This window comes from Trichechus manatus, unplaced genomic scaffold, assembly GCF_000243295.1.
Source record: "Trichechus manatus latirostris isolate Lorelei unplaced genomic scaffold, TriManLat1.0 scaffold00041, whole genome shotgun sequence".
NCBI lineage: Eukaryota > Metazoa > Chordata > Mammalia > Sirenia > Trichechidae > Trichechus > Trichechus manatus.
This window is the reverse complement of record NW_004443977.1, coordinates 2,560,859-2,574,296: the sequence shown is the minus strand read 5'-3', so window position 1 is coordinate 2,574,296 and position 13,438 is coordinate 2,560,859. Positions and strand designations below refer to the sequence as shown.

Below are 13,438 nucleotides of genomic sequence, written 5' to 3'. Positions count from 1 at the left end.
ACTCAGCTACTAACTGAAATGTTGGAGGTTCGAGTCCATCCAGAGGTGCTTCAGAAGAAAGGCCTGCCCATCTACTTCTGAAAAATAAGCCATTGAAACCCCTACGGAACACAGTTCTACTCTAACACATGAGATCGCCATGAGTCAGATGAGTTAGACATGGATTTGCCATCAAATAATGTAAAATCCAATAAAGAAGATTAAATATATCCATAATGACTTGTAGTGCAAGTTGGACACTAATGTCATAAATGAGCAGATAAAATGATAAACAATTTTCAGAGGAAAGCTTGGAACTACAGTTTTCTTTTTATCTAGTTACACAAAATATTTTTGTTCTTAGAAGAATAAGTCAAATTAAAAATCATTTAAATGGTGAGCAATTAGGGTCTCATAACAGTGTATGTAAAAAAAATTGTATGGGAGACTAACTTGAAATGTAAACTGCATTTAATTACAACAATAAAAAAATGAGAAATGCGAAGACCTGTTAAGAAGGAATGTGGGGTGAAAAAGAAAATGAGTTACAGAGAAGAAAAAAAAAAAGAAAATGTTCTGCATCCTACTTTGGTGAGTGGTGTCTGGGGTCTTAAAAGCTTACAAGCAGCCATTTAAGATGCAACAATTGGTCCCAACCACCTGGAGTAAAGGAGAATGAAGAACACCAAAGACACAAGGAAAGTATTAGCCCAAGAGACAGAAAAGACACATAAACCAGAGACTTCATCAGCCTGAGACCAGAAAAACTAGATGGTGCCCAGCTACCACCAGTGACCACCCTGACAGGGAACACAACAGAGAATCCCTGATGGAGCAGCAGAAAGGTGGGGTGCAGAACTCAAATTCTAGTAAAAAGACCAGACTTAATGGTCTGTCGGAGACTGGAAGAACCTGGGAAAGCACTGCCCCTGGATTCTCTATCAGCCCAGAACTAAAACAATTTCTGAGGCCAACTCTTCAGACAGGGATTGGACTGGACTGTGGGACATAAAGTGATGCTCGTGAGGAGTGTGCCTCTTAGCTCAAGTAGATATGAGAGACCAAATGGGCAGCTTCCTTCTGGAGGTGAGATGGGAAGGCAGAGAGGGTTAGGAGCTGGTTGAATGGACATGGGGAATCGGGTGGAAAGGAGGAGTGTGCTGTCACAGTATGGGGTGAGCAATTAGGGTCACATAATAATGTATGTATAATTTTTGTATGGGAGACTAACTTAAAATGTAAACTTTATTTAAACTACAACAATTAAAAAAATAAAAGATGCATATTCTTGCAAAAAAAAAGAATCATTTAAATGTTTTCATATCTACATTTACATGTTTCTATATATCTCAGAAACATAGATAACTGATTATTTTGATACTCATTATTTGTTGAGTGTTATAGCCCAGGATTACACCTCAACATAAAGAAAATGAAAATCCTCACAACTGAATCAATTAGCAACATCATGATAAAAGGAGAAAATATGAAAGTTGTCAAGGATTTAGTTTTACTTGGATCCAGCCAACGCCCATGGAAGCAGCAGTCAAGAAATCAAACAACGTATTGCACTGGGCAAATGTGCTTCACAAGAGATCTTTAAAGTTTTAAAAAGCAAAGATGTCACTTTGAGAATTAAGATGGGCCTGACCCAAGCCATTTTCAATTGCCTCATATACGTACGAATGCTGGACAATGAATAAGGGAGACTAAAGAAGAATTGATGCCTTTGAATTATGGTGTTGGTGAAGAATATTGAATATACCATGGACTTCCAGAAGAACGAACAAATGTGTCTTGGAAGAAGTACAGCCAGAATGCTCCTTAGAAACCAGGATGGCGAGACTTCATCTCACGTACCTTGGACATGTTATCAGGAGGGACCAGTCCGTGAAGAAGGACATCATGCTTGGTAAAGTAGAGGGTCAGCGAACCTCAGTTAGATAGATTGACACAGTGGCTGCAACAGTGGGCTCAAACATAGGAACGATTGTGAGGATGTCACAGGACCAGGCAGTGTTTTGTTCTGTTGTACATAAGGTCTCTCTGAGTCGGAACCAGTTCTATGACACCTAACAACAATAACTACAACATCATAGCCCAGAAATGTTGGTTAAGACATTCAGTCTTAAAGGAATGCATCAAATATGTGATAGAATGGTTTAAAAACAGGAATGTGCACTGTTTATTTTCTTACTTTTCCTCTTTCAACACATTTTCATATCATGTCATGTCAAGAATAATCAGTATTAAACACTATGATTAAGATAGTGAAATTCTGATATTTTTTCTCTTTTACTGTCCTTATTTTTTGTAGGCTTCTTGAACATACAGTCGTGGCCCCCAAACATGACCGACTTCAGTGTCTTTTCTAACCTGGTCACTATTGGTGGAAGAGTGCTGTATAGGTAGGTGCATATATTTAAAGCTGCAGGTCTCCCAAACTTCAAGAATAACATCATGTGGATATTATGCCACATCCCTCAACCTCATGGATTTAGGTGATCTAGAAATACTAGATATAAGAAATATTATATATTCCTTAAAAAAAACTAAGGATATTACTCGAATTACTGAGAAAGCTTTGGTGTTATGTGTATGTTTGGTCTAATATTCGAGTATGCAGTTATTTTCCAATTTTTATTCCAAAGATAAATACAATGAAAACTATCTCTGATGGTACTATAAAGTATACATAATACACAATTTGATTTTTCAAATGCCATTCATTTGAATATTAGTGTTTTACAGGTATGGAGTGCATGATGTAAAGCATAAAATTAAACCATTGTTTTGTTCATATGTTACTGTTATTAAAAGATAGCATTGGGTGACTTGAGAATGGCTCAGATGTGCAGGATATGAACGCTGTTGGACCAGGAGGAGCTGGTTTTGTCTCTGGTGCTGTCATTAGGACCAAAGATTATAGGACTGGTGTTTCAGAATTGGTCTGTGATCCTACATGAAGTGCTAGTTAATAAATGGATGGGTAAATCAGAGGTCAGAAGGATACTATCCTAAAGTTCTAATGTGAATATTTTTAATTCACATGATAAAAAATTTATGAATTAGTCTTTATTGAACCATTGCTTTTTTTTTAGTTTTGCCTCAGGTTTCAGCTATATGAAATTCTTATTTATGAACAGTTAAAAGTTAATTTAATAAGAATATTTTTATTTAGTTTGTTTAAATCTGAAAGATGACTAAAATAAATAATAGTTGAAAATAGTAATGTTTCACAGAAAAAATGTTTAATTTTGCAATTAAAACAGGTATATCTATATGAAATTTTTAGAATGTAAAGGGAGAAGGGTAGTTGAGAGACACAGTCTATTCAAGTGCTGCACTCAGCCAACTTTTACTATCCATTAAATGAAATGCTTTAAATCAGTCAATACATTGTGCTGACATGGTATTTGACAACTCAAGGATGCTATGATGGGAATGAATCTTGAGAAAATCAATTGCACCTGAGAATTCATCATTGAGCTACTGGTTTACATATATAGCATGTGGAAAATAATTCTTAGTCTTAACAGCAAAGTATGTTTAGAATTATAAATGAAGGAGGATAGCTTTGATGTCCAAATTTAAAATAATGTTCATTAGTTGACTGAAATGTGGGAAGTATATTTATTCTTTAGAGAATGGAAAATGAAGATAATTACAAAAAAAAAAAAGACTCAGCTGAAATAAAAACAATTTCCTTGAAAAGATAATTGGTTTCCACAGAGTAGTTTTTATTTAAATTTTAGAGAAGCTTTCCCCAGTTGCCCAAGTCTTCTGAGTATTTTTAATTTTTTGTTTGTTTTCATTCTTCTATTTAATTTTTAATAATCTTCTCTCCTTATACTTTCTTTGACTACTACAATTATAATGCTTTGGTTTCTGAGGTATAAATTAAAACTAAATATCTATAGTCATTATCTGCATTATCTAAATCTATTAATTATAGTAATATTAATGTTTTACTCTGGGTTGATGAACAACCATTAAGTAAAGACTTATTCTTAAAACAAGATTCTGTGCTTGAGAAACTTAGAAATTCAGGGAGGGTGAGGCAGTGAGTAGATACTTCATTGGTGGATGAGTTGAAATTGACAGCAGTGGGTTTGGTTTTGTTTGGTTTGGATATACAGCAATAGAGATAGCACGATTATTTGTAATTCTAAGAAATGAACATTTTCATTTTGGGAGTCAAATTATCACTTTTAAAACTGACAGTATATAGCATATAAAGAAAAAAATACCATTCTGAGAACAGATTTATTGATTCAATCTCTGCTTATGTTCTATTAACATAATTTTTGGAGTACAACATGACATCCTTATTTTACTTCAGGAATGCTTTTCAATACCAGAAAATATTTATTATTGTTGCATTTTCCCCTGCCTCCTTTTAGTGGCCTCTCCTTGCTTATCCTCAAGCAACAGGGCATCACTTCTCTTCAATTCCAGTCTCTGAAGGAAATCAGCGCAGGAAACATCTACATAACCGACAATAGCAACTTATGTTATTATCATACCATTAACTGGACAACGCTCTTCAGCACTATCAACCAAAGAATAGTGATCCGGGACAATAGGAAAGCTGAGAACTGTAGTAAGTACATTACTTAGATGTGAAAACATACACACTTTACACATTTTCTACCATTCTACACTAGACCAAACAGTTAAAGATAACCATAGTTCAGAAGTGTTACTCTCTTATCTCAACGCTTTTTAGAGATAGTTGTAGTATGCTTAACTACATGGTATAAACTGATGTAGAGTAGGAGATTTTTTATACTGCATCTCGATGTTTGCAAAACTTGCCTAATCATGGAGCCCTCCTCTGGAGATCTGGATTCAGTAGTTCCAGGTGGAAACTGGGAATATAAATGTTTAATAAGCATCTTAGGTAATTCCTTGGATCAAATCAGTTCTTGGAAATTCACTCTGTTGTGTTCTCTGTGCTTTTTGGTTCCAGTGAATTTGTAACATAGATTACGTAAGGTATTTGCCATTTGGAGGTGATGGAAAAAATGAAGACACCTTCTGAAATGTTTAAAAATTACTGTTTAAAAAGTGTACTGTAAAGAGATTTGAAAAAATGCATTTCTGTAGGCATGTCACTATGTCCTTTTTCATCTATTTTACTACTTATTGATCTGCTTTTCTTCTTTGTAACAGAGAAGCAAAGAATTATTTCATGGGAAACGTACCTGTTTTTCTTAGGCACATAATTATGCTGTCTCTATCTTGTACTTAGATTAATACCACGTATACAATGATTAATACTTAATTTTTCCCTGTGTTTCTACTGAGTATAACTCTCTTCTACATCCTTTTAGTTTCATTGCTCTGCCCATAGAATGTCTGACATATTTATGATAAATACCAAAGAAGAAAACTCAAAATTCAAATGATCGATTTAAAAATGTATATTCTTGTTGAGGTCATGCTGAGGCCGTCCCCTTGAAAAGCCACATCCTCTAAGAAAAATTTCAGTCTCAGTATGTCTCCTTAATTCTTTGATCTCACCGTTGGAATAATTATAAGGTTATACATAAATAATGATTGAGCCTTTTTTTTTTGGGAGGGGTGAATGAATAGTAGAGAATTTTATTATTATTATAAACTCTTAAGAGGTCAACATGATTTAAGTTGTCACTGAAATAATTTATCTATTAATACACCATCTTGCTTCAGAAAGATTTTAAGGCAACTTAGGCTAGCAAATAAGGAATGTTAGACCTGTCAGTTTTCACAAAATATAACTAATAATTTTTGAAAAGCTCATAGTTTAGCTGCTTTAGATCCTTAGAAATATTTTTCCAGAGAAATGAGAACTATCGTAGCACGAGGTTTCTATTCTAGTGCATTTAAGTTCTTATACATTCTTCTGTTCCACACAGAATCAAGACACATAAAACCTGATTATGTATCAAAATATGCATGCTCACATTAAATGAGATTCATCTTTTCGTATAGCCTAGGTTATTTCCTTGGTTCTATACATTTCTGATTCCTGACTGAAAGCTTGCTTTTCTTATTCTCCAGTACTCAAACTTCTTGCCCCACGTTACTGTTTATATTTACATATGTGCCCAGACGCAGTAGATTATTCATGGCAGTAAAATAACAGTGTTAATAATAATAGCAACAATAATTCAGGATTATAATAATAGTAACAACAGTAATATATCACCAATCACTTCATTAATCCTTTCGTCCTTTGTGATAATTTTTATATTATACATATGAAGTGAATGCTAATCACACAAATAAGCCAATAATCTACCTTCTCTCTTTAAGTCTCCTTTTCTTCTACCTCTTTCAAAAAAGAATAGTATTACTAACATTCAAAGATAAGGTTTAACTATGAAGAAAAAACAATGTGAAGGAAATAAAATCAAAGAACATTCATTTTTGACACGTTTAATCATTTTGCAAATCCTACCAACATTCATATTTCTTTTAGCTTAAATACATCTGAGTACAATGCCATATGAGAAGAAGAAAATACAGAAAGACATTAAATGGCTCGGGGGACATTTATGTCAATTGGCACAACAGTTCATAAAGGCAAAGTTCTGCATCCTACTTTGGTGAATAGCGTCTGGGGTCTTAAAAGCCTGTGAGTGGCCATCTAAGATACAACTATTGGTCTCTTACCATCCAGAGCAAAGGAGAGTGAAAAAAACCAAAGACTCAAGGGAGTAATTAGTGCAAAGGACTAATGGATCACATGAACCACAGCCTACACGACCCTGAGACCACAAGAACTAGATGATGCCTGGTTACCACTACTGACTGCTCTGACTGGGATCACAATACAGAGCAGGAGAAAAATTTTAGAACAAAAAATCAAATTCACAAAAAAGACCAGACTTACTGGCCTGACAGAGACTAGAGGAACCCTGGAGACTGTGGCCTTTAGACACTCTTCTTAACAGGAACTGAACCATTCCCGGAGACCACCTTTCAGTCAAACCATAGACAGGCCCATAAAATAAACAATAATACCCAAGAGCAATATGCTCCTTTGAACTGTCAGTTATGTTAGAACAAAAGGGCAGCATTTGTCCAAAAGCAAAGATGAGAAGGTAGGAAGGGGTAGAAAAGCAGGATGAAAGGAAATGGGGAAACTAGGATGGAAATGGGGAGAGTGCTGACACATTGTGGGGAATGAAACCAATGTCATGGAACATTTTATGTACAAACTATTGAATGGGAAACTAATTTGCTTTGTAAACTTTCACCTAATGCACAATAAAAAATAAAAAATATATCCATAAAAAAGAAATTAAATGGAAAAAAGCAAGATAGAAAAAAGAGAATTCAATAAATTATATGATGCTATTCTGTATCATTTTAAGACTTCTAAACTTTTCAAACCACCATAATAGAGAAAAAACTAATAAGCTAAAAATCTAAAATATTCTTCAACTTTTCAGTGCTATCTCTTGTGGATTGAGTTTGTCTTTTTTGCAGACCATGAACATATTTCCTTGTTTTCTAGGCTTAGAATTGACTTGGCAGTTTGGTGAAGAAATGAAGCAGTTAGTGAAAATGCAGTTTTGTATTGGTGCAACTGTTAAGCTTTTGGCAGTTAACTGAAAGGTTGGCAGTTCGAACCCACCCAGAAACTCCATGTGAGAAAGGCCTAGTTATCTGCTCCTAAAGCCTAGAAAATCCTATCAAGCAGTTCTACTCTGTCACGTGGGGTCACTATGAGTTGGAATTGACTGGATGGCACCTAACAACAACAGCATTGTGTAAAATTAAGCATATTTTCATGTTTAACATCTTAGAATAAATTTTGCATGAAATCTGTTTTTCAAAATTCAGATTTCAGTCTCACAGTATATTGAATCTATGAACACCCCATATCCTGCATTTTCACAAATGCAATTACTGTGAAGATGGCTTCAGAAATTATAATACTGACGTTTATAATGAGCCATGATAGTTCTCCATATATGATTAAACCGTTTTTATCATCTATGATACTATCTACAAATAGGAAGCCTTAATATTTGCTTCATTTTAAATATACTATAAATACTGATTTATAGATATCGTCTTTAGATATACACCACATATACAATGTACCCATGAGCATACACACACATATACACAATACTTATGTGTGCCTGCAAACATAGAAGATGTGTATATATGCACACACACACATGCATGTACACAACACCTAGAACACACATACATACAACTCATACATGCACGCTTAAATATATGCTAACCAGTATAAAATACTGTGATTTAAATTTGGGAATTGGCTTATTCGCTTAAAAGAACAGGAAGCCCTTGATTTATAGGTTTTTATTTTTAAAAGTTCAACATGATTTAAAACAGTAGTAACGATAGAATAAAAACTTCAACTCTTCTTTAAACGGTGACAATGGCTTGAGAAATCTCGCTATTTTAAATCAAAAATGTCAAAGCACAACTTTATAGTTTGAAGAGATTGAGATTAAGAGAAACTCCGGGGTATGAAAGTATAGGATATTTTCTGCCTCTTTCATTTACGTGCTTATGGCTCTGACAAAATGATGATGCTAGTTGGAAGGAGCATTAGGTTAGGTTTATGATAGTTTTTGAAATTTCTTAAAATATTTAAGTATAAACTTTTAACACTGAAAAGTAAAAAGTATAGAGATAAATTCAGTGCTTCAGAATGAGTTACATTTGAACTCGTACATCTCGTATCTTAAAAATGTTTGTATCAGACACTTAAACCCAACATGAACAAAAGAGAGATTAATTTCACTGTTAACTTTCTGAAATGGAAGGATGTTTATTTTTCTAATTACAACAGTAGCTTTCTTATTGTTGGAAACTGAAGCACTAAAAACATATATAAAGAAGATAGTAACCTCCCCACTGTAATCTTATTATTTAGGATGGCTATGATTAACATTTTGGGGCATATATATGCAAATATATAAATAGATATAGGTAATGAAACATACATTTTCATATGTAAGTGGGATCATACCATATTTATAAATACTGTTTAGCCACCTGTCATGGATTGAACTTTGTGTTAATTCAGCTAGGCCATGATTCCCAGTATTGTGTGGTTGCCCACCATTTTGTCATCTGATGTGATTTTCCTATGTGTTGTAAATCCTGTCTCTATGATGTTGATGAGTTAGGATTAGTGGCAGTTATGTTAATGAGGCAGGACTCAATCTACAAGATTGGATTGTCTTGAGCCTATCTCTTTTGAGATATAAAAGAGAGAACAAGCCGAGAGACAGGGGAACCTTATACCACCAAGAAAGCAGCACCAAGAGCAGAGCATGTCCTTTGGACCCGGGGTCCCTGCACCTGAGAAGTTCCTACACCAGGGGAAGATTGATAACAAGGGCCTTCCTCCAGAGCTGACAGAGAAAAAACCTTCCCCTGTAGCTGACACCCAGAATTTGGATTTCCAGCCTCCTAGACTGTGAGAGAATAAATTTCTCTTTGTTAAAACCATCCACTTATGATATTTCTATTATAGCAGTACTAGATAACTAAGATACGACCCAGGAACAAATATTTGCTAAACCTATTATTATTCATTTTCTGTTGACTGTGACAATAGCAAAAAGATAATAAACATTTTACCTTCTATACATCATAGGAAATTTGGACTTACTATAAAATCACAATTCAATTGATATTATCATCATCATCACCTCTAATATGTTGTATATTTTGAGAAAACAATTTTGTCAGTTAAGATTTACCCTCTTTTAAGAAAATATTGCTAGGTGGCAGATTTTTTCGCTTTCTGTAGGTCCCAAATTCTCACTTTTAATTTGCTGCACTCCCAGACCAGCTCATAGTATCTTGGGTAAATTTTCATTTCCAAATGAAACACTGCCTGCCGGGTTAGAGGAATCATTCTTTGGATCTGGTAGCCTGTCTTCTCTGGAAAATTATGAACTTTACCACATTTTTCATTAAAGCTATAGCTCAATACGAATCATAAAGTCCATATCTTAGGATATAATGAAGTCATCATTCTCCTAAGTAATCAGAAGATAGAAAGTCTTAATTATACTTCAAATATTTTCCCTTTAAAATTACCAAATACATCAATACACTGTTCTTTGTTAAAAAAAAAATCAAATAAGATTTTCTTATTGTATTAGAAACAGTGCAATGTCTATAATTAGTAATAATTCTACAAAATGTTCTCTCTATTCTTATCAAAAGGATAATAAGCAGCTACTGTTGCTGATTAGTTCCAGAAAGGCACACCTATGCTTTTGCAACCTAGAAAGTCTGAAGGAATGAAGGCCTTCTCAATAATAAAAATGAAGATTACTGCAGGCTTCAGTTTGTATTACAAATGGCACTGTTTTGACATGACTTGTCTCTGTATCAGTGGTTGTCAGATTTTAAAGTTAAAATTTTTAATTTTGAAAAATGAAGACGTCTGTGCTCCAGTTTCCAGAGATTCCGATTGAGATAATGTGGTATGAGATCTAGAATTTTGTTTTTTTTAATACATATCAGGTCATTCTGAGGCAGGTGTCTGTGTGCAAACCCTGGAGAAACTACTCTGTCCACATCCCCTATTAGTCTTCTTATTTTTCTACAGTCAGGAATATATTGTAAAAGGTATTGTCCTGGCAGTGAAGAATACCTTAGTTTCTTTCCTGTGAAAGGTTGTTTCTTCAAAAAAAAGTTGAGGTAGGAAAATTCACAGCTGAGTAACTTAAAGCCATGTATTTAATAATAGTTTGGAGAAAAAAGATAGTGAACTTAGAAAAGCACCCTATAAAGTGTTTTCTTTTACTAATCCAAAATAGCAGTGATAATACACTCAATAAAATAAAGCAAATTTGATGATAGTTTTCACAGAAACTGAGTAATGATACACATTGTCGTTTTCATTAGGTGCGGTTGATTCATTTCCAACTCATAGCGACCCTGTGTACCACAGAAGGAAACAGTGCCCCATTCTGCAGCATCCTCACAGTGGTTGCTATGTTTGAGCCCATTGTTGCAGCCACTGTGTCAATCCATCTTGTGGAGGGTTTTCTTCTTTTTCATTGACCCTCTGCTTTACCAAGCATCAGGTCATTCTCCAGGAATTGGTCCCTCCTCATACATGTCCAAAGTATATACATAGTATACTATTAATTTTTGTTTAGCGTTTTAACAAAACACTTGTGGATTTCTTTCACCTTTTCACAATTACTGTGCCTTTTGAGAGGCACTTTATAATGTGTCCAGTATTCCCACCAAACATTCAAAGCCTTTGTAATATGTTATCACTGATGCTTGATGCTCCCCCATCAGAATTTATTTTCTAGGTCACAAGGCCCCTATATCTCTGCTCAAGTCAGAGTATAGAGCAACTTGTGTGCTTAAGACTAAGCATAGCTTTGAGTAACATCTATTTAACATATTCCATATGGTGAATAGATACGTCTCAGCAATTATTCCTCCACTCCTACTTCCGAACTTCTATTGTATAGTGCTAATTATTCTAATATTTTACAGAGGTATACCTTTATACACATGTTTAATCTTCCCTACTCACAGTTTCTACTGGAATACAGTTTGGTGATTATGTTGGACTGAATAATGGCCCCCTCCGCCAAGGACGCCTGTGTCCTAATTCCCAGAACCTTAAATGGAAAAAAAGACTTTGCAGATGAGATCGAATTAAGGGCCTTCAGATGAGAAAATGATCCTAGATTATCACAAGTATCATTATAAGAGAGAGGCTGCAGAGATTTGACTACAGTAAAGGAGAAAATGATGTGACCACAGGAAGTAGAGACTGGAGTGAGGTAGCTTCAAGCCAATGGCAGAATTACGAGGGCAGCCTCTAGAAGCTAGAAGAGACAAGGAATGACTCTTCTTGGAACTTCTAGAAGGCACTAGCTTTGCAATGTCTTGATTATAGCCCCGTGAGACTCATTTTGGACTTCTGACCTCCAGAAACCCAACAAAATAAATTTTTGTTGTTTTAAGACAGTAAGTTTGTAGAAATTTGTTACATCAGCAATAGGAAGCTAGCACAATGCTCCTTAGTGACAGACGCCCAACTCAAATTACCTTAAATAAAATAGAAGAGAGAACATGGTGCTATAGTCAGAAGCACCACACCATCCTTCCACAGCAAAGATCCAAAAAACTAAGTCAAACAGAGTCACACATCAGTCCTGAAACCCTAACCATCAAATGAAGAGATAAAGAACTCAGACAAGCACCGAATGGAATAAGAAACTGAACAAGAACACAGAGCGAGGAGAGATACATGCAGAGGTCCACTATCAGCTACTGCAGCACGGATCCGCCATCTTGGACTCCTATCAGAGATTAGCGAACCTGGGGTATGAGAAAGCAGCTTCATGGAGTTTCCAGCAGGAGACAGAACAACTGGTAACCAGCGATATATGCTTTCCCACCCCCGACCCTTCTTCACCCCCACTCAGCCTCCTCTGCTTCCTGCAGCCACAGTCTCTTGGCCAGGAAGCACCGGCTTCACCCCGGTATTGATCAGATTCTACCCACCTGCACTGGCCGGCTCCCTGAGTGCCATTTGTTGGCTGCTGGTGTTGTTTTTTCTGCTTCTTTATATTTCTCCCTTACCTCTAACCACCTCCCCCTCCTTTCTCTCAAATACCTGGCTCTGTGTGCCATCTTTGCTTCTTCCTGAAAGGCTGCAAAACACCACTTGACTGTGAAACTTCTTCCCCGCCCATGCCACCAAGCTGGTGGAAGACCGGAGCTTTTTTTTGTTTGTTTCTTCTGATTTGTTGTCTTTTGATTTGTTTGTTTGTTTTCTTTTTCTCTTCTTGGCTTGGGAGCCCCTGCTAGCTGGGCAGTAACACGCGGCTTGGAAGCTACTCCCTTACTCTGTGCAGACTCACAGTGACATCCTGGGAGGCATTTCTTTTCTCATGTTATCGTTTTTTTTGTAGTTGTTTGTTTCTTTGTTTTGTTTTCTTCTCTCTCTTTTTCCCTTTTTGTCTTTCTTCAATTCTGGTTTTGCGATTTATTCATTTTTTTCTTTTTCTTTTTTTTTTTTCATTTTTGTTTTTCTCATTTCTCAGTCTCTCATCTATCCACTCCAGCAACCAGCTCACTTAGCACTCATTTTTGTTTGTGTGTATGTTTTTGGATCCTGTTCCTCTCTCCTCTCTCTCCTCTTCCCCATACTTGTCTTAGCTCCACACATCACAATCTCCCCCCTCCTTCCTGCGTACCTCCACCATGCACTGAGTATCACACTCCCAAGCAGCACAGGCATGACCTACTGAAACCTGCCCTGCACTGATTTCCGGTCCACCCTGTTGGCCATAGTACGTGCCACAAACAACCCATCCCAGCAACTCCCCTTCAACTGGACCTGCCCTGCTGTACCATACCTGAGTGATTGACCCTGCCCATTGGAGAAGGAGGTGAAAAGTATCATGTCCATGGACAAGTAAACAACAAA

The 13,438-nt window shown here is 35.9% G+C and overlaps 1 protein-coding gene across 1 annotated transcript in view; it reads left to right on the top strand.

Annotated features, from left to right (window-relative positions):
* Positions 1-13,438, top strand: part of ERBB4 (erb-b2 receptor tyrosine kinase 4) — a 624,218-nt gene that overhangs the window by 475,825 nt on the left and 134,955 nt on the right. The window contains exons 11-12 of the mRNA XM_023731191.1: positions 2,297-2,387; positions 4,383-4,582. Coding sequence (XP_023586959.1) covers positions 2,297-2,387; positions 4,383-4,582 — 291 coding nt within the window. The remainder of the gene's footprint in view (positions 1-2,296; positions 2,388-4,382; positions 4,583-13,438) is intronic.